The sequence below is a fragment of the Saccopteryx leptura genome, chromosome 1 (assembly GCF_036850995.1).
Source record: "Saccopteryx leptura isolate mSacLep1 chromosome 1, mSacLep1_pri_phased_curated, whole genome shotgun sequence".
In the NCBI taxonomy this organism is placed as follows: domain Eukaryota; kingdom Metazoa; phylum Chordata; class Mammalia; order Chiroptera; family Emballonuridae; genus Saccopteryx; species Saccopteryx leptura.
In genome coordinates this window covers 238,400,214-238,426,888 of record NC_089503.1, presented here as the reverse complement: position 1 = coordinate 238,426,888, position 26,675 = coordinate 238,400,214, and the positions used below count along the sequence as shown (strand labels likewise).

The following is a 26,675-nucleotide window of genomic DNA, read 5'->3' as shown; positions in this document are numbered from 1 at the left end:
GCTTCCAATATGTTAAGTCTTTTCTCCATAGATTTTTCCACATCTATTTGTGTTACCTCTCTTTCTTTTGTATCCATAATATTCGATTTCCTCTTTCTTATTGGCATCTGAGGGTGGTCTTGTTGATAGCACTAATTAGAATTAATAAAGAGTAAAAAGTAAAAAACAAAAAAACAAAAAAACAGAAAAAAACAAAAAAAAACAAAAAAAACCCAAAAAACAAAGGGTAAAACACCCCACAAAAAAAAGCAGTAATAATTTATTATTTCCCCCTTTTTTTTTCTTTGTTCTCCTTCCCTCCTCTCCCCTCCTCAGGGAAATATCGTGCCTATAATGGAGGGCCTGGTTTGCGGTGTAGAGTTCAAGGGGGCAAAAAAAAAATAAATAAATAAAAAAAAAAAAAAAAAAAAGGAAGAAAATTTTAGACAAGCATAAGTTGATCTGCCTGCGGGTGACGGTCAACCAAGAGATATAATGAGAGGGACAAGAGGGAACCAGAAAAAAGGACAAAAAAAGGAATAATCAAGAAGAAAAAATAAAAATAATAAGTAAAAATACGTTGTATTAAGTGGAGCAAAGACCAAATACAATGGAGACCTTGGGTTGGGAGGACCCAAAATGCCACAAAAACAAACCAACCAGAAAAAAACAAAAACAAAACCGAAAAAGAAAAACAAAGCCAAAAAAAACCTTGAGTCCCAAATTAACTAATTTGTTCGTGATTGAGGATTAAATGGGAGGAAAGTAAAACAAGAAAAGAAAAAACGAATAGAAAGGAAAAAATAAGAAAAAGAGAAAAACGAAGGAAGAAATAAAAAAGGAAGAGAAAAAAACAAAATAAGGCAAAAAAAAACAAAAGAGGAGAGAGTGAGAATTAAGTGTCCTGGAGTATAACCCCAAAGGAGGGTGAGGATGAAGAAGAGAAATAAAATGTAACACTTATGGGTAGTGTAGTTCAAGAAAAGGGAAACATAAGATGGGCAGAGAATAGAAGGACTGAGGTGGAGGAAATAAAGGCAATAAGATAGAAGGAACAAACAACAACAACAACAAAAAAAAACCAAACAAACAAAAAAAACAGACAGTGGAACAAGCTGCAAAGTCTGTGGATTTTTCCTGATTTTGAGATGTCAACCTCTTCCTCCTTCTCCTCTCTCCCTCTTCCCGGTCGGCGACTCTGTACCCCAGGCCCTGCCCCTGCGCCACACCCAGGCAGGGACTTGCAATTGATGGGGTTCTACGGCAATGTCACACAATTGGCTTTAGTCTTGCTGGTAGTCAAGGCCTGCCGGCGTCTGCAGGGTCTACCGACGAGAGAGTTCGCCTTCGTGGATTCTCTCTCCCAGTCCCCCCTTCCTGAACCAGCAGCCTGGCGATCCAGCCACAAGGCTGCCACTGCTTCTGCCTGGGGAGTAAGAGGCTCAGAGAGCTGGGAAATCCCCACTCTATCCCCACTCAGTGCAAGGCTCTGGGAAGGGCTCTGACAGTCAGGGCCTCCAGTGTAATCAGGCGGGGGTGGGAGTCAATTGTTGTCAAGGTGATTGTTCAGCGCCTAGCATTCCGTTGGACCTCTCAACCCAGGCTTTCCACACTTTGTAGCCTGTTTTGGCCGGTAAGAAGAGGCACTAGTCTCTGCTTGTGACTAGTGTGCTATAGATCTTATTATCTGCCAAGTCCTTCTTGTTAGCGTTTATCCCTGAATATGGAGGCTCTATCAATCAGAAGTTGCCCCCGCCCCTTTAGCGAGAGGCACCAAAAAATATCACGCCTCTTGTCTTGGGTCGGTGAACTGAGAGAGATCTTATCAATTAGAACCGAGGGTGCGCAGATTTCACGGGTTAAGTTAATTTTAGTAATTGGGTCGCAGCTGTGCTCCCAAAGGTATTTCAGGCTGCCTGCGCGCGCCCCTCCCCCAACGCTTGATTGTTAGCTTGAATGGCTGGGTGAGGTGCCCCGCCCGCGGAGAGAATCTCCCAAGTAGGGAATACCGCCCTGGGGCCTCTCCCGCTCCCCGTGCGCGGGCCGCTGGGAACGTTAGCGGTGCTCGGTCTGCAATGCTCGGTCTGCAACCAGACCGGGAGCGCGCCAGCAACTGCTCGCCGCTCGTTCTGCAACCGACCCGGGCTGGCGGCGGCGGTGGTGGCTTCCGAGTGCGGGATGACTTACCACAGGCGCACTTTCTCGCGGCTTGAATGAACGTCCCTGGGGTAGCTTCCTCCACACCCTCGTCTCTCAGATTCGAGTGATAACAGTCCTATTGCCTTCAGTTTGCTCCGAAGATAAATTTTCCTGTTTCTAGTTGATAAATTTGTTGTGATTTTGGGGAGATCTGTCGGACGCGCTGCTCACAGCGCCATTTCCGTGACGTCACCAACCACATTGTATTTCCAAATAAGAGAATTGAGAAGTATGAATGAAAGCAGGCAGAGAATTATTGAGAACATTATTGTGTCATATCGACAAGCTTTTATTCTGTTGGCCATGGGCCCAATAGCCATAAGCTGGGTAAGGTTTACAGAGTAGACACTAAGCTGAGGATTTCTCTCCTTGAAGACAAGATGAATATGTCACAGAGCTCTTCTTGAAAGAAAAACAGTGCAAGACTTAGTAGAGTTTACATTTCTCTGATTATTCATAAGTTTACTGGCCATTAGATAGCCTCTTTTCAGAAATGGTTCGAGTTCTTTGCCAGTCTTCTATTAAGCTGTATGTATTTTTCACATTGATTTGAAGATCTGTCTTATAGTTAAGTTGTACTCCTATGTTTTCCTTCAACAGCTTTATCGATGAACCTTTGACATTTAGATATGAAATCAACCAGTGTGATGTAGAGATAAAGAGATATCTTTATAAATAGATATCCTATTGACCCAGCACAAGTTAATGGTAAGAACATTTGGCTTCTTGTGGAGAAGGGATTCTTCCATGATGTAACTGCTCTCTTTCCCACAAGCTGGACCCAGGCCAGAATGGAGGCTGCTTTCTGAATCCCTCAACCCCCTTAGAGACTTCTGATTGTAACAGATTATTCTGACATAAATCAGCACCCCTCCCATGCCTCCTGCTACGTGATGGTTACTAGACATGTTGTTGTCCTGACCTGGTCAAACATGTAAAGTGATATCCCATGCCTGGTAGTATTTACGTACTAGTACCTGTGACTATTCCTCCTGTCCCACCAGTTACCCTATATAACTTTTTGGTATCTGCCAAGTGACATTAAGACCCATTTCATCATGCAGTTGTCTAAAACATGCCTCATATATAAATTAATAAACTATTAATTACTAGACTTGGAGTGGCCAGCCTTTTTCTTGGTATTCCCCTGACCTCCATTTATGGATATAAAATTTCAGTCTCAGGGCTTTTCCTTGGGTTCACATGCACTAACACTTACCTATTTTATTTTACTTGTTAGCATCCCATTCTCTTAATTGTTGTAGTTTCATAATAGGTCTGGCTACCTGGTACTGCAAGGCCCTTGCTGTGCTGTTTTCCTACTCATACTCCTTTTTCACACTCAGAGTTTTCACATTAGTTTTATTTTCTCAAATTAAAAAAAATTAAAATAATTCCCTACAGGTAAGATATTGTTAGAATTATATTTAATTATACAGTAATCTAGAAATAACACTTTAACAAAATTTGTTCTCTTATTTAATGAATATGGTAATATTTAGTAGTGCCTTGTTTAATGTCTCAGCAATATTTTGTACTGGTCAGAATAGAAATCTTGCATATATTTCATTCCTAGGTATTTGATATATTTTGATCCTCAGGCAGAGACATGATAGTAGAAACTGAAGAGCTTTCAGCAGGGGGATGGCATGATCACAGCTGTATATGAAAACAACCATTCTGTTGGGCCCAAGGTAAGGAGTGTGGCATGTGGATAGGTAGGCAGGCCTGGAAAAGTTACACAGTTATTCAGGCACCATTTACTCCATTCTCCTTTATATCTAAACATCTGTCAGGTACTATGTCGTCTAGCTCCTCCGTAAGTCTTGCATATTTATCTGTAACTTCCCATCTTACTGCCCTATCTCAAATTCTGTCCAGTATTCCCTTATGCCTTGACTACTGCAATAGTCTCTTCCTGATTCCATCTTCTTTCCTTCCAATCTATTCTACATATTACAGCCATAAAGACTTATTACAGAGACAAATCTGATTATGTTACACAGGATATGATTTTGTTTCCCATTTTCCTCAGCTTAGTATGCTCGAAAGGCTCTTTCTATTAGGTCTCTTGCTCTAAGCTCACCTCACACTATTCTAATTTTCCATTTAACCTTAAAGAATTTCTTTTAATTCCTGGAACCCCTTGCTGTGGGTCTTTAAGCATGTTGCACACTCTGCCTGGAACAATCTCCCTTGACTTCTGATCACCTCTGCTTGACTCATTACTATTAATTTCTCACATCTCTCTTCCTTTATCTTTGTTCTTCACCACATTCTGTGCCATCTTTCACTTCACCTGTATCAGGTATGACCATCCCAAAGTGGTAGTCGGTACTCTAGCAGTTGGTGCCATTGTAGGAAGTCTAATGCCCAGTAGAATGGTCTCTTAGAAGGGCAATTTCATTTATGTTTTCATACTGAACCCTTCCACATAGCATATCTGAGTTATTAAATATGAAACAGTCATCTAGAATGCTTATTTTTTTTTTGTAATAATTGTGATTTGCACTCTTTGCTTCTTGGCCAAAAATCTGCTTACACTGTGCATGGCAATCATTACATCTCTTTTCATAGCAGTAGGCACAATCATTACAGGAAATTCCATCTTCTATATATACATCATCTGGACACATACAGGATGCTCTACCACACCATTCTAGAAGATCACATTCATTGATCTTCCTTCTACATATTTCCCCTGATGGTAAGAACTGGCAGTCCTTGCAACAAAACTCATAAGCATAATTAGATGCAAAACTCAGAGAGCAGTTTAATGGACAAAAGGCACCTTTTACACATTGTTGCAAAAGTCCACTGTCACACTCCTCTTCTTCTTCAACAATATCATTACCATAGTTCTGCCATGTTAATATGTCCTTTGTGTACACAGTGTACAACAAACATTTTTGTCTAAAGCATAAAATATCTCAAAAATTAAGAATAACAATTGCTAAATTTAGTTATTGTTGGATTATCATTATGCATTATACATTTATATTTTCCACATGTACACAACAAACCATCCTAAAACTGACCCAAAATATGATCTATATGTTGAACCATTGCAATTACAATAATGCTTAAAGGTTTGCCAGTAAAAGTAACAATTGCACAACTATGGGTTTGTTTACACATTCCTTCAACAAAGCCTAAACCACTTAATCTTCTTGTTGACTTATATATAAGAAGTGCAGTATCATGTGGCTGGCAGGGAACAAGGTTTTTAGCCTTCCAATGGCTAAAAAGTCTCAGAAATCTCTTTGTCTCTTTATCTCTACTTCAGTGTAGTTTGTTTGAGTCCACAACTCCATACCAAACAATAAAACCTGAAGACCCATTACTTCGTAAATGGAATCTGTTGTATTTGCCATAACAGAGAGATCTTCTTGCAACATTGAGAGTTTTTTTTCTTACACTTAAGATAGAAAGTATTGTCAACTATCACTGCTATTTCATTAAAGTACTTATGGACCCACCAGCCCCCTACAAACTTTGTTTTGGAGTAGAATTATGTCTTTTGAAACTCAAATTGCTGTTCAATTTCCTCTTGCATAGAGGCAGATTTTTGTGGTTGGGAACTGGGTGTCTTCGCTGTCCTTCTTATATAACAGATGTTCAAATTTGGTAGAAAAAGTCATGGGCTTAATTTCATAAGCAATGCCATTTATCTGTACCAATCTCTAAAGCCACCAAAACAGGCACTGAGAGCAACCAGAGATTCTGGGTCTTCCTCCACAGAACCTTGATAGTAGCAGTCATTCTGGACAAAAAGCTGATCCTCAAGGAGAGCACCTTGGTGGCTATAGGTGAACACTGAGAGCTGTCTGAACAGCAAATGCTTCTTGATCTTCATGTGGACAATGTGTCTTTCACCCTCAAAATATAGACTGTATGAGAGACCAGCCTGGAAAGTTCATGCTGAAGCTCGTTCGTGCCTGTTATCTTCAAGGGAATCATCACTCCTGGAAGGCTGTGATAGTAGGTGTGCTCAGCCCAAGTATGCCCAGAAAGGACAGAAACTCCAAGCCAGTGTAGTAGAAGCACAATCCTCACATACAACAGGCTTCCATTACAATAATTATGAAGCCACCATTATGGAAACATTGATCCAGAGAAGAAGGCAGGTAGGGCTGGTCACAGATAGTCAAGCTCCTTATTGTGAGTACTCTAAGTAAAACAAAAAGCAACACATGGATTTGGTGGTTCTGACAGGGCCCAGAGAAGAGAGAAGAAAAGACGTTTAATAAAAATGATATTTTGATGAAGGAATGACTCAAGAAACTGCCTACAATTTGCTATCAAATATTGAGAGGGCTGAGGGGTTTTGGAAGTGTATAGAAGAATAAAAACTGGCAAAGATTTATAGTTATTACCTGGTTAATGTGTAAATAAGGATTCATTATACTCTTCAAGTGATAAATGAAGTGATAACATTACCTAAGATACATATAATATGTACATGTGTATTTAAATATAAATATATATTATATATCATGATATTTTTAAGTAAAAACTTTTTAAAATTTATTGACTTGAGAGAGAGAGAAAGGTGGGGAGAGGAGCAGGAAACATCAACTCACAGTTGCTTCTTGTATGTGCCTTGGCTGAGCGAGGTTGGGATTTTGAACTGGCAACCTCAGCATTCCAGGTCAACGCTTTATCCACTGCACCACTCTGGGTCAGGCTATATCATGTTATTTTAAAGTTTCTTTTATGGTACTTACTATATGCTTCCCTAGAGCACAATGTTTAATTTCTTTTTCTTTTCTACATTACTCTCCTCAGTAGATTTGCCAGACTGGAGGTACTCAAGGGCTTTATTGGTGTCCTTCACACATGTTTATGTCTCTTATAATGCTTAGCTTAATTGTTTATATAGTAAATAATGGTGAATATGTCTAAACATAGCAAATAATGAATTTTAATTGTTCCTTGGAGTATACTTATAAGTGTTTATACTTGATTACATTTTTAATGAAGAACATTATTCAATACCTGTGGCTAATTTAATTTCTGAAACAAGATGGTATAGATTAAGTTTTCTTGCTTATTCCTTCTTAATACAACTAAATACCTTGAACATAATTTAATAGGAAAAAACTGAAAACTAAACAGAAAAAGACAGACTGGCTGGAAACATCTCAATTTGAGGAATGGCAATAGGGTGATTTCCCTGAGTTTTCTTTTTCTTTTTCTTTTTTTGTATTTTTCCGAAGTAGGGAGGCAGTCAGATAGACTCCCGCATGCGCCCGACCAGGATCCACCTGGCATGCCCACCAGGGGGCGATGCTCTGCCCATCTGGGATGCTGCGACATTGGGGCCTGAGCCATTCTAGCACCTGAAGCAGAGGCCATGGAGTCGTCTTCAACGCCTGGGCCAACTTTGCTCCAGAGTAGCCTTGGCTGCAGGAGGGGGAGAGAGAGATAGAGAGGAAGGAGAGGCGGTGAGAGGAGAAGCAGATGGGCACCTCTCCTGTGTGCCCTGGCCAAGAATTGAACCCGGGACTCCTGCACGCCGGGCCAACGCTCTACCGCTTAGCGAACCGGCCAGGGCCTTTCCTGAGTTTTCTTTTAATCTCTCATGTATATCCCAAACTGGGTGCTGGAAAAGTCTGACACAGAACCATCAGCAGGTATCGACAAGAAACCAAAATTAGTTGGTTCTCTCTGGGCAAAGGACAGAAAATGAAAAAGCTCAACAAGAAAGAGTAAGGTGCTCCAGCACCTGCTCTTGAGCCAAGACACATATGTGCTGATTCATTCAGAGTGATAACTTCAAAGGCTTATAAATGTTGACTTAGTCCATCCGGTTTATGTGTCATTTAAGTTCAATGTTTTCTTATTAATTTTCTGTTTGTCTTATCTACCTATTGAAGTCCCCTACTATGTATATTATCATCTTTTTCTCCTTTTAGATATGTTAATATTTGCTTTATATATTTAGGGTGGTGCATAAATGTTTACAAATGTTACATCCTTTTTGGGATGAAAAATGTTTCTGTAGGCTTGTACAGGGGTCCTCGAATTATGGCAGTCTCCATATATGACATTTTTTAAAAAAATATTTTTTATTTATTCATTTTAGAGAGGAGAGAGGGAGAGAGAAAGACAGACAGAAAGGAGGAGCAGGAAGCATCAACTCCCACATGTGCCCTGACCAGGCAAGCCCAGGGTTTTGAACCAGCGACCTCAGTGTTTCCAGGTCGACACTTTAACCACTGTACCACCACAGGTCAGGCTCCACATATGACATTTTGAGTTTACGACGCCAACTGCAAAAATAAAGGTAAAGAATTTTTTTTTTACACTCATTTTTTCTGTTACTACAGAATAGTGTCAGTACACTATATTTATGTCTTTTCTCTTTTTCTGTGGCTTAGTTGTGTTTTGAACTGTTGATTGCATTGTGTGCCCATCACTCAAAGTCAAATCATTTTCTGTCATCGTACATTTGTCTCTACTTTTAGTATTTTTAAATATAACAAATGGTTTCTCAAATTTCCAGTTCATTCTATCTGTTTAATGGCCTACAAAATATGCCTTTTTAAAAAACACTGAACAGAAAATAACTTTCTAAACAAGTGGATTTGAAGAGAAGCTGATTTCCATTAGCATGTTTACTAAAAGCAGTGTTTCTATTGTGAGTCCAAATCATTGGAAACATCTTTACCGCAACACTTTGCTTCTGTTTTTCTTTCAGCTAGCATAAAAAACAGAAAATACTATAAATCTCTAGCTTTTAAAATAATTTTTATCATCAATAGTTATTTAAAATTTTTATCTCTGTCTGGTTCACCTCTCTGTTTTTTAGGAGTGCAAACTTGGCATAGCAAACTGGAGAGCCACTGCCTTTCCCTTTTGAAATTTCCTTTCAAATTACTGTATATATTTTTAAGTAAAACATACAGGTGATGTTGAATACTACATTTTGAAGTCTATCAGGAGACCCATTACTAATGACACTAAGATTAAACACTAATTTAGAGTAAGGCTATCTTGATTTCTTCAATTATAAAGTTATGTTTTGTCTCTTGCAACCCAGAAAAGTCTTGACATGGTTTTAGAACCATGCAAAAGTCTGGTTTAATGTAAATAACTCTCAATACTTTTAGAACCTATTGGTAATCTTTCATGAATCAATGATTTCATAGATTTGGCAAAACAGTGACTCTTTAAACTCTTATTTTTTTTTAAACTTTACAACAGATGTATGCCCTATAGCATTAAATATTTTTGGAAAACAAGCTTGTTCTTAACTCCCTAATAGTCTGCCTTATGAAGGTGCTTGCTAGAAGTTCCAGTTTCTCACTATTGAATACAATTTTTCTAATTTTTCATTATTGTAAATGATGTCTTAATATATTTTTCTGTATTTTTGTTTGAATTTCTGCCTATTCCCTTAGGAAAGATTCCTAGAAAGGGAATTGCTGGGTCAAAGAGTGTTAAGATTTTTAAAGGTCTTGTACCTGTAAGAAAATTGGTTCTTAGAAAGTTCTTTTTAATGCATTTAAATTGCTTTTATTAACCAAAATATATTAAGTATACACATAGCTTAAATAAACTATTTCACAATCCACTATATGCTTCCTTGTCAAAATACAGATGACAACACTCAGATGTATTCTTGTTCGTCTGGTGATGATTCATCTGAGTATTGTGCTTTCTGTGGTTTTCAAGACAGAGTGTGATTATTTAGTAAATGTGGGTTTATAAAACATTTATGACTTTTGAGAGAGAAGTTATAAATAGTTATCTCCAATATCTGTGAAGATTTCTTTATTTCTACCATAGCAACTAATATTCATGTCTTCTAACTATTGTTACTTTGGATAGACATCAGAATTTTGATAACTGGCTATTTTTTTTCTCCTTTATGAGTAAGTAGTAAAACAATTAATTTCTAAAATTCAGAATGTTCCTCTTGTTAATGCAGAAGAATGATGCCCTGAACACCTATTTCATGCTGACTTAAATCAACTACTTCTGTGAGAAGGAAGAAAATGGCATAATATTACCAGTTCTGGACTAAGATTATGAATTCTTTTTTTTTTTTCTTTTCTTTTTGAAGCTGGAAACGGGGAGAGACAGTCAGACAGACTCCCGCATGCGCCCAACGGGGATCCACCCTGCACGCCCACCAGGGGCGATGCTCTGCTCACCAGGGGGCGATGCTCTGCCCCTCCGGGGCGTCGCTCTGCCGCGACCAGAGCCACTCTAGCGCCTGGGGCAGAGGCCAAGGAGCCATCCCCAGCGCCCGGGCCATCTTTGCTCCAATGGAGCCTTGGCTGCAGGAGGGGAAGAGAGAGACAGAGAGGAAGGAGGGGGGGGGTGGAGAAGCAAATGGGCGCTTCTCCTATGTGCCCTGGCCAGGGATTGAACCCGGGTCCCCCGCTCGCCAGGCCGACGCTCTACCGCTGAGCCAACCAGCCAGGGCCAGATTATGAATTCTTAAAAGTGCTAAACAAAGAATACCAAAGCTCTACAACTTTTAAATCAACAACCTAACCCTAAAAGGTAACTTTTTAAAGAAGTAGCATTCTACTGCACTAAACACATGAAACTAATATAATATTGAATGTCAGTTGTAACTGAAAAAAAAAAATAGAAAAACAAAACAAAACACAAAAAAACAACAACCTCTCAGCCTTTCACGGTTTATTGTGGTATTGGCTGTGATTTTATCGTATATGGCTTTTGTTGTTCTGTCCTCACTCTTGTGAGAGTTCTTATCATGAGTGGGGTGAGTGGGGGCTGTATTTTGCTGAATGCCTCAATCTTAAACTTAAACTTAATACCATAAACTTAAATGTTAAATGTCATTAATATCTTACTTAAAATATTTAATTGATAATAAGGCTGTATATTTCTCTTACATTCCTTTGCATTTTTTGCAGTCTTCTTCTGCATTTATTGATGCGTTTATGTGATTTTGTGTCCTTCATTTATGTTGATTGATTTGTGAATGTTGAGCCAACGTTGTATCACTGAAATAAGTTCCGCTTGATCATGTAAAAACTAAACAAACAAAAAGGAGTAGCATTCCACTCTTTTTTTTTTTTGTATTTTTCTGAAGCTGGAAACGGGGAGAGACAGTCAGACAGACTCCCGCATGCGCCGGACCGGGATCCACCGGGCACACCCACCAGGGGCAATGCTCTGCTCACCAGGGGGCGATGCTCTGCCCCTCCGGGGCATCGCTCTGTTGCTACCAGAGCCACTCTAGTGCCTGGGGCAGAGGCCAAGGAGCCATCCCCAGCGCCCGGGCCATCTTTGCTCCAATGGAGCCTTGGCTGCGGGAGGGGAAGAGAGAGACAGAGAGGAAGGAGAGGGGGAAGGATGGAGAAGCAAATGGGTGCTTCTCCTGTGTGCCCTGGCTGGGAATCGGACCTGGGACTTCTGCACGCCAGGCCGATGCTCTACCACTGAGACAACCGGCCAGGTCTGACATTCCAATCTTAAAGTGTTACAAGTAAAAGCTTTTAAAACTGAATGTTAATATCCCAAAAACTCAGAAACATTGATACGTAAAGACACATGCAGCCCCATGTTTATTGCAGCATTGTTCACAGTGGCCAGGACATGGAAACAACCAAAAAGCCCGTCAATAGATGCCTGGATAAAGAAGATGTGGCACATATACACTATGGAATACTACTCAGCCATAAGAAATGATGACATCGGAACATTTACAGCAAAATGGTGGGATCTTGATAACATGATACGAAGCGAAATAAGTAAATCAGAAAAAACCAGGAACTGTATTATTCCATAAGTAGGTGGGACATAATAGTGAAACTAAGAGACATTGATAAGAGTGTGGTGGTTACGGGGGGGAGGGGGGAATGGGAGAGGGAAAGGGGGTGGGGAGGGGCACAAAGAAAACAAGATAGAAGGTGACAGAGGACAATCTGACTTTGGGTGGTGGGTATGCAACATAATTGAACGACAAGATAACCTGGGCTTGTTATCTTTGAATATATGTATCCTGATTTATTGATGTCACCGCATTAAAAAAATAAAATTATTAAAAAAAACAAACAAAAAAACTGAATGTTAATAAAATTTTTACACTTTTATTTCTGTTAATATTTTTATATATATTTTTCAGCAGCAACACCACAACCGCATGTAATATTAAAGATTACTGATCAATACTGTATTGTAAACTACAAAGTTGTAAGAGACTAGATCTTAATTGTTCCCACCACAGGAAAAGATAATTATGTGAACCTGACCTGTGGTGGTGCAGTGGGTAAAGCGTCGACCTGAAACACTGAGGTCACTGGATCGAAACCCTGGGCTTGCCTGATCAAGGCACATATGGGAGTTGATGCTTCCTGCTCCTCCCTACCTTCTTTTTCTCTCTCTCCTCTCTAAAATGAATAAGCAAAATATAAAAAAAAAGATAATTATGTGATGTGTGGAGGTGTTAATCAGTGCTACAGAGAGAATTATATTGAAATATAGAAATATTTCAAAGCAAAATATTGTATACCTTAAACATTAAATATCATTAATATCCTAATTCTCCTGTATTTCTTTGCATTTTTACTATCTTTTTCTCATTATTCTCTTACTCTAAATTATTATTATAGTTTTAAAATTTTATGTAAGCTTTTTAGCCATTAGATTAAATGTGCTTATCATATTTACTGCACATCTTTTCCCAGTGTGTTATGGTGTGGCCATGCACAGAATGAATTATTGACACACACTGTCTTATTTTTCTTCTTTTAATTTATTAAAAAAACATAACTGTTCCAAAAAAAGAAATGCACCCCCATATTTATGGCAGCATTGTTCACAATAGCTTGGAAACAGCCCAAGTGTCCGTCAGTGGACGAGTGGATTAAAAAGCTTGGTACATATATACTATGGAATACTACTCAGCCATAAGAAATGATGACATTGGATCATTTACAATAACATGGATGGAATTTGATAACATTATACTGAATGAAATAAGTAAATCAGAAAAAACTAAGAACTATATGAATCTATACATAGATGGGACATAAAAATGAGACTCAGAGACATGGATAATAATGTGATGGTAATGGGGGGGAGAGGGAGGAGAGAGAGGGGGTGGGGTGAGGGGAGAGGCACAAAGAAAATCAGATAGGAGATGACGGAAGACAATTTGACTTTGGGTGAGGGGTATGCAACATAATCAAATGTCAAAATAATCTGGAGATGTTTTCTCTGAACATATGTACCCTGATTTATCAATGTCACCGCATTAAAATTAATAAGTTAAAAAAAAAGAAAGTGGGTTTGAAAGCACTGGTAAAAAAAACAAAAGAAAACATAAGGCTGGTCAACAGATAAATCAAAAGTTGGTTTGTGATTTTTTTTTTTGTTGGTATACGTAGCTTTAGTGTATATGAGAAGAATCCTACAAAGAACAGGTGGGGTAAAAAGAACCATGTTTTTTGCAACGTTTCTATATTTAGTGTGAAGTAGAGTAATATTAACTCTAAATTGTAATAAATTAACCTTACACATTGTAGTCCCTTAAACAACTACTAAAAATAAATAAAATAATTCTAAGTGTTTAATTAAAAAGTTAATAAAATAATAAAAATGTAACACTTAAAAAATTAATTAAGGCAAAGAAAACTGTAAAGGACAAATAAATTAGGCAAATAAAATAGCAGGCTTATATTCTACTGTAGCAATGATTATCTTAAATACAGCTGGACTAAACATTCCAGTTAGGATGTAGATGGAGCTTATTGGATTTGGTTTAAAAGCAAGAAACATATGCTGTCTACAGAGGCACTGACTATGCAAACATGGAAATGAAAATAAAATAAAAAGATGACAAATATATGCCATGCAAGCACTGTCTTTTTTTCCCCTCAAAATTTTATTTATTGATTATTTAGAGAGAAAAGGCTAAGAGAGAAGCAGGAGGCAACAAGTATTATCTTTGGGAAGACTGCATTGGCTACATTAAAATCAACCAAAAAAGACTTGAAGACAAGAATTATTACTAGAGATGAGGAGAGAAATTTCAAAAGAATTAGTCAATACAGCAGAAAAACATAAACTCTCTAAAGGGTATTGCTTAATTACACAGCTTTCTAAAACATCAAGCAAAAACAGAATTAGAGAGAGAGATAGACAAATCCACAAACATTTAAATATTTAACACAATTAATAAATAAACTAGTCACAGAAAGCATAAAGATATAGAAGATCTGAATAACACTGTCAAACAACTTTACATGACATTGATAGGACACCTTGTCCAATCTCTGTAAAACACACATTCCTTTCAAATTTATATAGAATATTCACTAAGACATTCTAAACACAGGATCGTTAACTAAGACAAATTTCAAAATGTTGAAAAAGTTCAAAGTATGCTATTTCACCATAACAGAATCAAATTAAAAGTTAATAATAAAAACATCTAGAAAAGCTTTTAACATTTATAAATAGGCAATACACTCCCAAGTAATCTATGTGCCACTAAAGACATCTCAAGCAAAAATTTTAAATTTATTTTAAACTAAATAGTAATGAGCAATAAAACATACCTTAAATATGTAGGATGCAACTAAAGCAATGTTATTACTGGGAATATTAAAAATATGCCATTATTAGAAAACATAAGAAAAATACTATTAGAAAAAGAAAGACAATCAAGAAAAAAGAGTAAGTTAAACTTAAAGCAGGCAGAAGGAAAAAAATATACATAATAAAGAGTAGAATCAAGGAAATAGAAAATTAGCAAAGTCAATTTCTTTCTTTAAAAAAATTAGTAAAAATGATAAACATCCAATGAAAATAATCAAGAGATAAAAGAGAAGACATATATTACCCATTTCAGGAATGGAAAATGTGATATCACTTCAGATCCTACAGACATCAAAAGGATAAAAAAGAATATTATGAATAACTTCTTGAAATGGAAAATTTTCTTGAAAACGGAATTTGTCAAAAACAAATTAAAATTACATAAAAAAGCCTCAATTGCCATAAATCCATCAAAGAAATTGAATTCATCAGAAACATCTGCACAAAGAAAATTTCAGGCCCAGATGATTTCAATGATGGATTCTCAAATCATTTCAGGAAGAAATAACACTAATGAAATTCCTTCAGCACAAGAGAGACAGAATAACTCTCAACTTGTTTTATGAGCTGATCTTAACTCTAATATCAAAACCTATCAAAAATAATTTATCAATATCACTCATAAATATAGTCTTAAATATCCTGAACTAAATATTAGCAATCAAATCTCCCAATATATAAAGTGCTAATAACACTGGGGAACAATTTTTTTTTATTTTCTGTTGCATGAGGTTTTAGAACTGTTTCTATATATTTCTGCTTTGCTGATTCCAAATCTGATTTGTTTTTTGGTGCATGCTCTAGTTTTTATGCAATTTTAATTTCTTTTTGTTACAGTTAATGGCATGCATTGGTTTTTAAATTGGAGTTAAAGGGCAACGACTCTTGGATTGAACATAACCACAAGGCAATTAATGTTTTACAAACATCACTTTTACATAATTGTATTGTTTTTAAATGTAAAAAATTATTATCTGATAAAAACACCTTCTTATTTTGTTTTAAGATTGAATCATGGCTTCTTAGAGTAGCCGTAAATGTAAGAATAGTCCTGACAACTTCTGTGATGTATGTGGCTGTTACACACTTCAACGTCAAAGGCGCAACATTTCATCATTTGTGACACGTGCATATATTGCCTATTTTCAAGTTCCCCTTGGCGATCAAGACAAGAATTGGGCTTCTCATATTGTGTCATAATTGTGAGGAAATGCTTCGTGACTGAACAAGAGGAAACCGCAAAGGAATGCCTTTTGGTATTCCCATGGTTTGGTGTGAACCTAAGGACCACAGCAGTGACTGTTATTTCTGTCTGATCCATACAAAGGGCATCACAAGAAAAAATGGCATATGATCACATATCCTAATATTCTTTCAGCAATAAGACGTATTCCATACTGTGAGACACTCCCGGTTCCAGTTTTCAATGGTTTTATTTCTTCTAAGAAGGAGGAAAGTGAACATGGTGATCAAGTGTATTTTGATAAGATGCATGAGGAAATGGTTGTAGAATCTGAAGGGTCTTCTTCTGATGCCAAGCAGTCATTAACTGCTCAGCAGTTTAGCCAACCTGAATTGAATGACTTAGTAAGAATGACATAAAAATTGTCCTCAACTTTCTGAAGTATGAGGAGCATAACTGGATTATTTGTGTGGATCTTAAAATGGTAAATTTTCTTCTAGGACAACAGAGAGGTTTCACGAAGTATCCTTGCTTTCTGTGTTTGTGGGACAGCCGAACTCACAAGAAATACTGGACACAGAAGGAGTGGACAAATTGTGAAGCTCTGGAAGTAGGGACGCAAAATATTGTGAGTGAACCTGTAGTTAATCGAGACAGAATTATTTTCCCCCCACTTCATATCAAACTTGGCTTAATGAAACAGTTTGTTTTGTTCAGGCTTTGAATAGAGAAAGTGAATGCTTTCAACATTATTTCTGCTTTTCCTGCCTTGTCTTTCGAGAAGATAAAAGCAAGTGTATTCAATGGACCTCAAATTTGAACGCTCATACACGACGAAGAATTTTCCAGGAAGATGAATAAGGAGGAGAAAGCAGCATGGCAGTCTTTTGTGGCAGTTACAAAGAACTTCCTTGGCAACAAAAAAGCAGAAAACTATGAACTTCTGGTTCAGAGGATGCTGTGGGCTTTCCGTGACATTGGATGTAACATGGGTGTTAAGATTCACTTCCTGAACAGTCACCTTGACAAGTTTCCTGAAAATCTTGGAGTGTTAGTGATGAGCAGACGACTGCTGGAGCATCAAACGAGACTGTCCTTAACAAGTACACAAATGCAAGAGCTACAAACGCACATTTTTGCCTGAAAGAATTTAAATAAGTTTTGCACAAATTTTATGATTAAAAAAGTGTTTTAATATGTTCTATTTCAAAATTGTAGACAAATTCTGATGCAATCATATCTTTTAGTGTATTAGTGTATTTACTGCATTATATAAATTATTATATTTTCACAAAGATGATGCCCAAGAATACATTTTACTTCATTATGTTAAACTTGATGTTGAAAATTTTACAGTAAGATGAAAACCTAAAATCTTGAATTGCAAAAAACCTGTAGATTAGAGAGAAAAGCTAATGTCAGATTTGAGATCAGCACACTCGAATTAGGTAAGAACAAGTGTTTTTGTGGATGCAATAAAAATTTTGTTCCTCAGTGTAATACATGTCCCACAAGGGGTTAATCACAAGGATTGAAAGTTGGCTTACATTAAAAATTAATATATACAATACACCACTTGAATAGAATAATAGAGGAAAATATATGTACCATGATACCTCAATATTTTCAGGAAGAGCATTTCATGAAAAGTCATGATAAAAACATTTACGACTGCCTGCCCAGGCAGTGGCACAATGGATAGAGCATTGGACTGGGACATAGAGGACCCAGGTTCAAAACTCTGAGGTATCTGGCTTGAGTGCGAGTTGCTGGCTTGAGTCTGGGATCATAGACATGACCTCTTGGTTTCTGGTTTGAGCCCAAAGATTACTGGCTTAAAGTTTAAAGTCCAAGGTCGCTGGCTTGAGCCTAGGGTCGCTGGCTTGAACAAGGGGTCACTTGCTTTGCTGTAGTCCCCCATTCAAGGCACATATGAGAAAGCAATCAATGAACAACTAAGGTGCCACAATGAAGAATTGATGCTTCTCATCTCTCTCTCTTCCTGTTTGTCTGTCCCTATCTGTCCCTCTCTCTGACTCTCTCTCTGTCTCTGTCAAAAAAATATATATATAATTTAAGAAATAAAAAATACCTCTCACATAAATCAAAGAAGAAGCAATCTTCCTTAATCTGATCACAAGCATCCATGAAAGATAAAATTAACATCATATTTAACTGTGTAAGACTGCTTTCAAGAACAAAGTAAAGATGTCCTCTCTAATGATTTTAATCATCATTGTACTGGGCTATCTGGTTGTACGATAAGGCAAGAAAAAGAAGTAAAACTAATACAAACTGGAAAAATAAGAAGAAAGCCAATGTCAAAGAATCAGTTAAGAATGTATCTTATCCTGAGATAAGAGAGACAAGAAAAACAGAGAAAAGGAATGATTGAAGTTTATGTCTGTCAATCAGCTTGGAATCTGTTCCAGGCTTCAAGGACTGGCACACCAGAATTTTGGGTAAGAGGACTGTTTAAAGGAAAGAAGAAATAGAAGAAAAATAATGAGTGTAGAAGATGCCACAACCTTGATGTTATCAGCTCCAGCTGGGGAAACATGATTCTCTTAGCTCAAAGAGCAGGATTCTAATTGTGAGACACTAAACCAGCCTGGGCCTAATCAGGGCAGTGTCTGTGTGTTTGCCATGTTTGCCATTGCAGAGAAATAACATACACCCGGGAGAAAAGTTGCACTTGGTAGACAGCAGTGCAAATTTTTAGAATGAGTGTAACTTTCCTCCTAGAAACTTTCAGAATTAACTTTAGGAAATTTGATAAGATTTGAAGGCCCTGGTTGGATAGCTCAGATGGTTAGAATGTCATCCCAATATGCCAGGAAGGCAGGATCTTATCCCTGGTCAGGGCACATATAAGAATCAACCAATAAAATGCATAAATAATGGCATAACAAATTAATGTTCCTCTCTCTCTCTCTCTCCCTTCCTCTCTCTCTAAAATTAATAAATAAAAATGTTAAGAAATTAAAAGAAAAGAAATTTGAAAGGGTTTTAAATTTCTACAGAAAGAGTTTTGTGAAGGCAGAAATAACTAGTTTGTGAATATTATTAAGAATTTATGTACAGCCTGACCAGGCAGTGGCGCAGTGGATAGAGTGTTGGACTGGGATGCAGAGGACCCAGGTTCAAGACCCTGAGGTCACCAGCTTGAGCACGGGCTCATCTGGTTTGAGCAAAGCTCACCAGCTTGGACCCAAGGTCACTGGCTCAAGCAAGGGGTTACTCGGTCTGCTGTAGCCCCACGGTCAAGGCACATATGAGAAAGCAATCAATGAACAACTAAGGTGTCGCAACAAAAAACTGATGATTGATGCTTCTTGTCTCTCTCTGTTCCTGTCTGTCCCTGTCTGTCCCTCTCTCTGACTCTCTCTGTGTCTCTGATAAAAAAAAAAAAAAAAAAAAAAAAAAAAAAAAAAGAATTTATTTACATACCAGGCTACTATGGCCTGGGAAATAGTTAAAAAAAGATTAAAAGAAAAAGAGATGACGTCAGCGTAATGGCGCGGTAGGAAGTGATACCGATAAATCTCCCCCAAAACTCAACAAGATCTTCAACCAGAAACAGAAAAACCTATCCTTGGAGCCTCCAGATGTTTCACAATACACCCGAAGGTATGGTGGAGTGAAATATTGGCTAAATATATAATCAAACCCTGAAGGAAATAGGGAGTAAGAAATGCTCCGCTTTCCTCACTAACCTTAACAGGGCGGCTTTCACTGGGAACTGAGAATATAGAAACTGAGGCAGGTAAAGCAGGTGAATAGATCCAGGCCGCAGCACAAACGGCCGAACCAGGCTGTAGCATGGAGATCCAAGCCGAGGAAAAACTGTTCCTGTAGCAACCCGGGCAATACAAGCTAACGCTCGCGCCAAACCCAGACAAAGAAAGACAAGTGGGGCAGCCATTTTCCCTGATCTCCTGGTCGGCGCACACAGAGAGAGGGCAAGAGATTCCTCCCAGCACCTCAGGAGTGGGAGCCTGTGTTATCCCACAGAGGGGCAGAGTCAGGGGCCTTTGTGTGGGCCAAAAGCGGAATCTCAAGCCGCCCCAGCACCCTGAGGGAGCCGCGCATGGGGAGGGAGTGAGAGTCAATTCCAATGCTGCAACTTTTCCGTACAGGAGGGGGTTTCACTCAGAGGGTGAGACTTCTAGCCTGATATCCTGGTCTGTGTGTGCAGATAGTGAGCGAGAGTTTCCTCCAAGCACCCCAGGAGTGGGTGCCCACCTGTGTTACCAGACAGAGTGGCAGAGCCAGAGGTCTTTGAGTGGGTGGAAGCCCCGCCTGATTATGCTAGCAGCTCTGACTGACTGAGCCTTACCCAGAGCCCTGTGCTGAGTGGGAATAGAGTGGGGAGTGGCCAGCTCTTTGAGCCTCTAACTATCCAGGCAGAGGCAGCAGCAACCCCATAGCTAGATTATCAGGCTACTAATTGAGGAAGGAAAGACTAGGAGAGAGGCTCCAGGAACATGGACTCTCTCACTGTCAGAGCCTATAAATGCTAATGAGCCTCGACTGCCAACAAGACTGAAGCACAATACATGACATCGCCATAGAGACTTATCAACTGCAAACCTCTACCTGAGCATGCCAAAGGGGCAGAACCCGGGGTACAGAGTCACCGACCAGGAAGAGGGAGAGAAAAGAAAAAGCAAGAAGATAACCTCTCAAAATCAAGAATAATCCGCAGACTTTATAACCTATCCCATTTTATTATATTTGTTCGTTTCTTTCTCTTATCTTCATTCTTGATTTTTTTTCTTTTTTTTTTTCTCCTTCAATTTGGTTGTTTAACTCTTTGCTGGTCTTACTCTCTCCTCTCCTTGAACTACACTACCCATAAGTATTACATCTCCCATTATCTTTTCTTTCCTCTTCCTTTCTCTATATGATGGTTGTACTCCAAAACCCTTAACTCTCTCTCTCTCTCTCCTCTTTTTTCTTCTTTTAGTGGTACCCTCTTTTTTTTCTCTCTCTCTTTCTTTTCTCCCTCTATATTAGTTTCTTCCTTTCTCCTTTACGTCTCCTCTCATTCAAACCTCAATAACAAACAAATTATCTTATCTGGGACTCAAAATTATGTTTGTGGATTTTGGGGGGTTTTTACTTCACCTTTTTAACTCACTAGCAGTGCTCCCATCCCTGGCTCTCCATTTTATCTAGTTCTTGTTCCACTAAATACAATAGTAATTTTTTAATTTGTCCCCTATTTTCCTGTTTCCCTCTTATTCCTCTCATCATAACTCTTAGTCAACCAACACCTAAAAGCAAATCATTTTATTCTTGACCCAAATTTTTTCCTTATTTGCTTTTTGTGGGTACCCCTTTTTTTTCGTTTTTTTTTTCCCTTTTATTACTTCTCCCCAATTCAGGCCCTCCAGTACAGGCATTGTTTGTTCTATTTAGTACAATATAACTCACAGTTCACCACAAGATTTTTCTCAAGAAAGAGGGGAGAGGAGAGGAGAGGAAAAAAGGAGGGGGAAAATAATTTCCTTTTTTTTTAAAAAAAATTTTATTTTATTTTACTTTTCTTTCTTTATTTTTTTTAAAAAAACTTCAATTTTTTATTTTTATTTTTTTAACTTTTTATTTTTTATTAAATCTCATTAATACTATCAACAAAACCACCCTCAGATGCCATCAAGGAAGATAAAATCGAATATCATGGATACAAAAGAAAGAGAGGTAACACAGATGAGGAAAAATCTATGGAGAAAAAATTTGATATATATGAAATTGGAGTTAAACGACAGAGAATTTAAAATAGAAATCCTAAAAATACTCAGAGATATACAAGAAAACACAGAAAGGCAATTTAGGGAGCTCAGAAAACAACTCAATGAACACAAAGAATATATTTCCAAGGAAATTGAAACTATAAAAACAAATCAAACAGAGATGAAAAACTCAATACACGAGCTGAAAAATGAGGTAACAAGCTTAGCTAATAGAACAGGCCAGATAGAAGGTAGGATTAGTGAAATAGAAGACAAGCAACTCTAGGCACAACAGAGAGAAGAAGAAAGAGACTCAAAATTAAAAAAAATGAGATAGCCCTACAGGAATTATCTGACTCCATAAAAAAGAATAACATAAGAATAATAGGTATATCAGAGGGAGAAGAGAGAGAAAATGGAATGGAGAACATACTCAAACAAATAATAGATGAGAACTTCCCAAGCCTGTGGAAAAAACTGAAGCCTCAAATTCAAGAATCAAACAGAACTCCGAGTTTTCTAAACCCCAACAAACCTACTCCAAGGTACATCATAATGAAATTGGCACAAACCAACGGCAAAGAAAAAATTCTCAAGGCAGCCAGGGAAAAGAAGAATACAACATATAAAGGAAGGCCCATTAGATTATCATCAGATTTCTCAGCAGAAACTCTACAAGCTAGAAGAGAATGGACCCCAATATTTAAAGTACTGAAAGAGAGGAACTTTCAGCCATGAATACTATACCCATCAAAGCTATCCTTCAAATATGAAGGAGAAATAAAAACATTCACAGATACAGAAAAGATGAGGGAATTTATCATCAGAAGACCCCCACTCCAGGAATTACTAAAGGGGGTTCTCCAATCAGATACAAAGAACAACAAAAAAAACAAAGCCACAAGTAAAAGCTCCAAGAAGAACACAATAAAACCAAATTTAAACTGTGACAACAACAAAAAGAAAGGGGGAGGAGAGGATGGAGATTAACAGTAGCAAAGGACAATGGAGTGCAAAAGTACTCACAAAATAGTGCATTACAATGAACAGGGTAGGAACCCTTTTCATTACTTAAAGGTAACCACCATTGAAAAAACCACCACAGAAGCACATGATTTAAAAAAGATAGCAACAGAGGAAAGATGTATGGAATACAACCAAATAAAGACAAAAGATAGAAAGATGAAAGAGAAGGATCAAAGAAGACACAAAACTAACAGAAAGCAATATATAAAATGGCAATAGGGAACTCACAAGTGTCAATAATTACACTAAATGTAAACGAATTAAACTCACCAATAAAAAGGCACAGAGTAGCAGAATGGATTAAAAAAGAAAATCCAACTGTATGCTGCCTACAAGAAACTCATCTAAGCAACAAGGATAAAAACAAATTCAAAGTGAAAGGCTGGAAAACAATACTCCAAGCAAATAACATCCAAAAAAAAAAAGCAGGCGTAGCAATACTCATATCGGATAAGGCTGACTACAAGACAGCAAAAGTACTCAGAGACAAAAATGGCCATTTCATAATGGCCAAGGGGACACTGAATCAAGAAGACATAATAATTCTTAATATATATGCACCAAACCAAGGAGCACCAAAATATATAAGACAGCTACCTTAAAACAAAAACTGACAAAAATACAATCATACCTGGAGACCTCAATACACCGCTGACGGCTCTAGATTGGTCATCCAAACAGAGAATCAACAAAGATATAGTGGCCTTAAACAAAACACTAGAGTACCTGGATATGATAGACATCTACAGGACATTTCATCCCAAAGTGACTGAGTATACATTTTTCTCCAGTGTACATGGATCATTCTCAAGAATTGACCATATGTTGGGCCACAAAAACAACATCAGCAAATTCAGAAAAATCGAAGTTGTACCAAGCATATTTTCTGATCATAAAGCCTTGAAACTAGAATTCAACTGCAAAAAAGAGAAAAAAAATCCCACAAAAATGTGGAAACTAAACAACATACTTTTAAAAAATAAATGGGTTAAAGAAGAAATAAGCGCTGAGATCAAAAGATATATACAGACAAATGAAAATGACAATACGACATATCAGAATCTATGGGATGCAGCAAAAGCAGTGATAAGAGGGAAGTTCATATCACTTCAGGCATATATGAACAAACAAGAGAGAGCCCAAGTGAACCACTTAACTTCCCACCTTAAGGAACTAGAAAAAGAAGAACAAAGACAACCCAAAACCAGCCGAAGAAAGGAGATAATAAAAATCAGAGCAGAAATAAATGAAATAGAGAACAGAAAAACTATAGAAAAAAATTAATAAAACAAGGAGCTGGTTCTTTGAAAAGATCTACAAAATTGACAAGCCCTTGGCAAGACTTACCAAGGAAAAAAGAGAAAGAACTCAAATAAACAAAATCCAAAATGAAAGAGGAGAAATCACCATGGACACCGTAGATATACAAAGAATTATTGTAGAATACTATGAAAAACTTTATGCCACTAAATTCAACAACCTAGAAGAAATGGATAAATTCTTAGAACAATGCAACCTTCCTAGACTGAGTCAAGAAGAAGCAGAAAGCCTAAACAGACCTATTAGTAGAGAAGAAATAGAAAAAAACATTAAAAACATCCCCAAAAATAAAAGTCCAGGCCCAGACGGCTATACCAGCGAATTTTATCAAACATTCAAAGAAGACTTGGTTCCTATTCTACTCAAAGTCTTCCAAAAAATTGAAGAAGAAGCAATACTTCCAAACACATTTAATGAGGCCAACATAACCCTCATACCAAAACCAGGCAAGGATGGCACAAAAAAAGAAAACTACAGACCAATATCTCTAATGAATACAGATGCTAAAATACTAAACAAAATACTAGCAAATCGAATACAACAACATATTAAAAAGATAATACATCATGATCAAGTGGGATTCATCCCAGAATCTCAAGGATGGTTCAACATACGTAAAACGGTTAATGTAATACACCATATCAACAAAACAAAGAACAAAAACCACATGATCTTATCAATAGACACAGAAAAGGCTTTCAATGAAATACAACACAATTTTATGTTTAAGACTCTCAACAAAATGGGTATAGAAGGAAAATATCTCAACATGATAAAGTCCATATATGATAAACCATCAGCTAACATCATTTTAAATGGCACAAAACTGAAGGCTTTCCCCCTTAAATCAGGAACAAAGCTAACATCATATTAAATGGCACAAAACTGAAGGCTTTCCCCCTTAAATCAGGAACAAGACAGGGTTGTCCACTCTCTCCACTCTTATTTAATGTGGTACTAGAGGTTCTAGCCAGAGCAATCAAACAAGACAAAGAAATAAAAGGCATCCATATCGGAAAAGAAGAAGTAAAGGTATCACTTTTTGCAGATGATATGATCCTATACATTGAAAACCCCAAAGAATCCACAAAAAGACTACTAGAAACAATAAGCCAAGACAGTAAGGTCGCAGGATACAAAATTAACATACAGAAGTCAATAGCCTTTCTATATGCCAACAACGAAACATTTGAGATCGAACTCAAAAGAATAATCCCCTTCACGATTGCAACAAAAAAAATAAAATACATAGGACTAAACATAACAAAGAATGTAAAGGACTTATATAATGAAAACTATAAACCATTGTTAAGGGAAATCGAAAAAGATATAATGAGATGGAAGAATATTCCTTGTTCTTGGCTAGGAAGAATAAATATAATCAAAATGGCCATATTACCCAAAGCAATGTACAAATTTAATGCAATTCCCATCAAAATTCCAATGACATTTTTTAAAGAAATGGAACAAAAAATCATCAGATTTATATGGAAGTATAAAAGAACCCCGAATAGCCAAAGCAATCCTAAAGAAAAAGAATGAAGCTGGGGGCATTACAATACCTGACTTCAAACTATATTATAGGGCCACGACAATCAAAACAGCATGGTATTGGCAGAAAAATAGACACTCAGACCAATGGAACAGAATAGAAAACCCAGAAATAAAACCACATATATATAGTCAAATAATTTTTGATAAAGGGGCCAACAACACACAATGGAGAAAAGAAAGCCTCTTCAATAAATGGTGCTGGGAAAACTGGAAAGCCACATGCAAAAGAATGAAACTGGACTACAGTTTGTCTCCCTGTACTAAAATTAACTCAAAATGGATCAAAGATCTAAACATAAGACCTGAAACAATTAAGTACATAGAAGAAGACATAGGTACTAAACTCATGGACCTGGGTTTTAAAGAGCATTTTATGAATTTGACTCCACAGGCAAGAGAATTGAAGGCAAAAGTTAATGAATGGGACTACATCAGACTAAGAAGTTTTTGCTCAGCAAGAGAAACTGATAACAAAATAAACAGACAGCCAACTAAATGGGAAATGATATTTTCAAACAACAGCTCAGATTAGGGCATAATATTCAAAATATACAAAGAACTCATAAAACTCAACAACAAACAAACAAACAAACAATCCAATAAAAAAATGAGAAGAGGACATGAACAGACACTTCTCCCAGGAAGAAATACAAATGGCCAACAGCTATATGAAAAGATGCTCATCTTCTTTAGTTATTAGAGAAATGCAAATCAAAACTGCAATGAGATACCACCTCACCCCTGTTAGATTAGCTATTATTAACAAGACAGGTAATAGCAAATGTTGGAGAGGGTGTGGAGAAAAAGGAACCCTCATACACTGTTGGTGGGAATGTAAAGTAGTACAACCATTATGGAAGAAAATATGGTGGTTCCTCAAAAAACTGAAAATAGAACTACCTTATGACCCAGCAATCCCTCTACTGGGTATATACCCCCAAAACTCAGAAACATTGATACGCAAAGACACATGCAGCCCCATGTTCATTGCAGCATTGTTCACAGTGGCCAGGACATGGAAACAACCAAAAAGCCCATCAATAGATGACTGGATAAAGAAGATGTGGCACATATACACTATGGAATAC

At 37.4% G+C, this 26,675-nt stretch overlaps 2 protein-coding genes across 2 annotated transcripts in view; both read right to left on the bottom strand.

The window, feature by feature from the left end:
- The window catches only part of CTSB (cathepsin B), a 698,317-nt gene that overhangs the window by 253,445 nt on the left and 418,197 nt on the right, over nucleotides 1-26,675 (bottom strand). The window lies entirely within an intron of this gene.
- On the bottom strand, nucleotides 4,434-8,222 carry ADAM29 (ADAM metallopeptidase domain 29). Its single transcript, XM_066360183.1, is given in 9 exon segments — nucleotides 4,434-5,093; nucleotides 5,095-5,451; nucleotides 5,454-5,591; nucleotides 5,594-5,749; nucleotides 5,751-5,860; nucleotides 5,863-6,079; nucleotides 6,081-6,113; nucleotides 6,115-6,244; nucleotides 8,155-8,222. Coding segments are annotated over 9 exon segments (1,869 nt in total).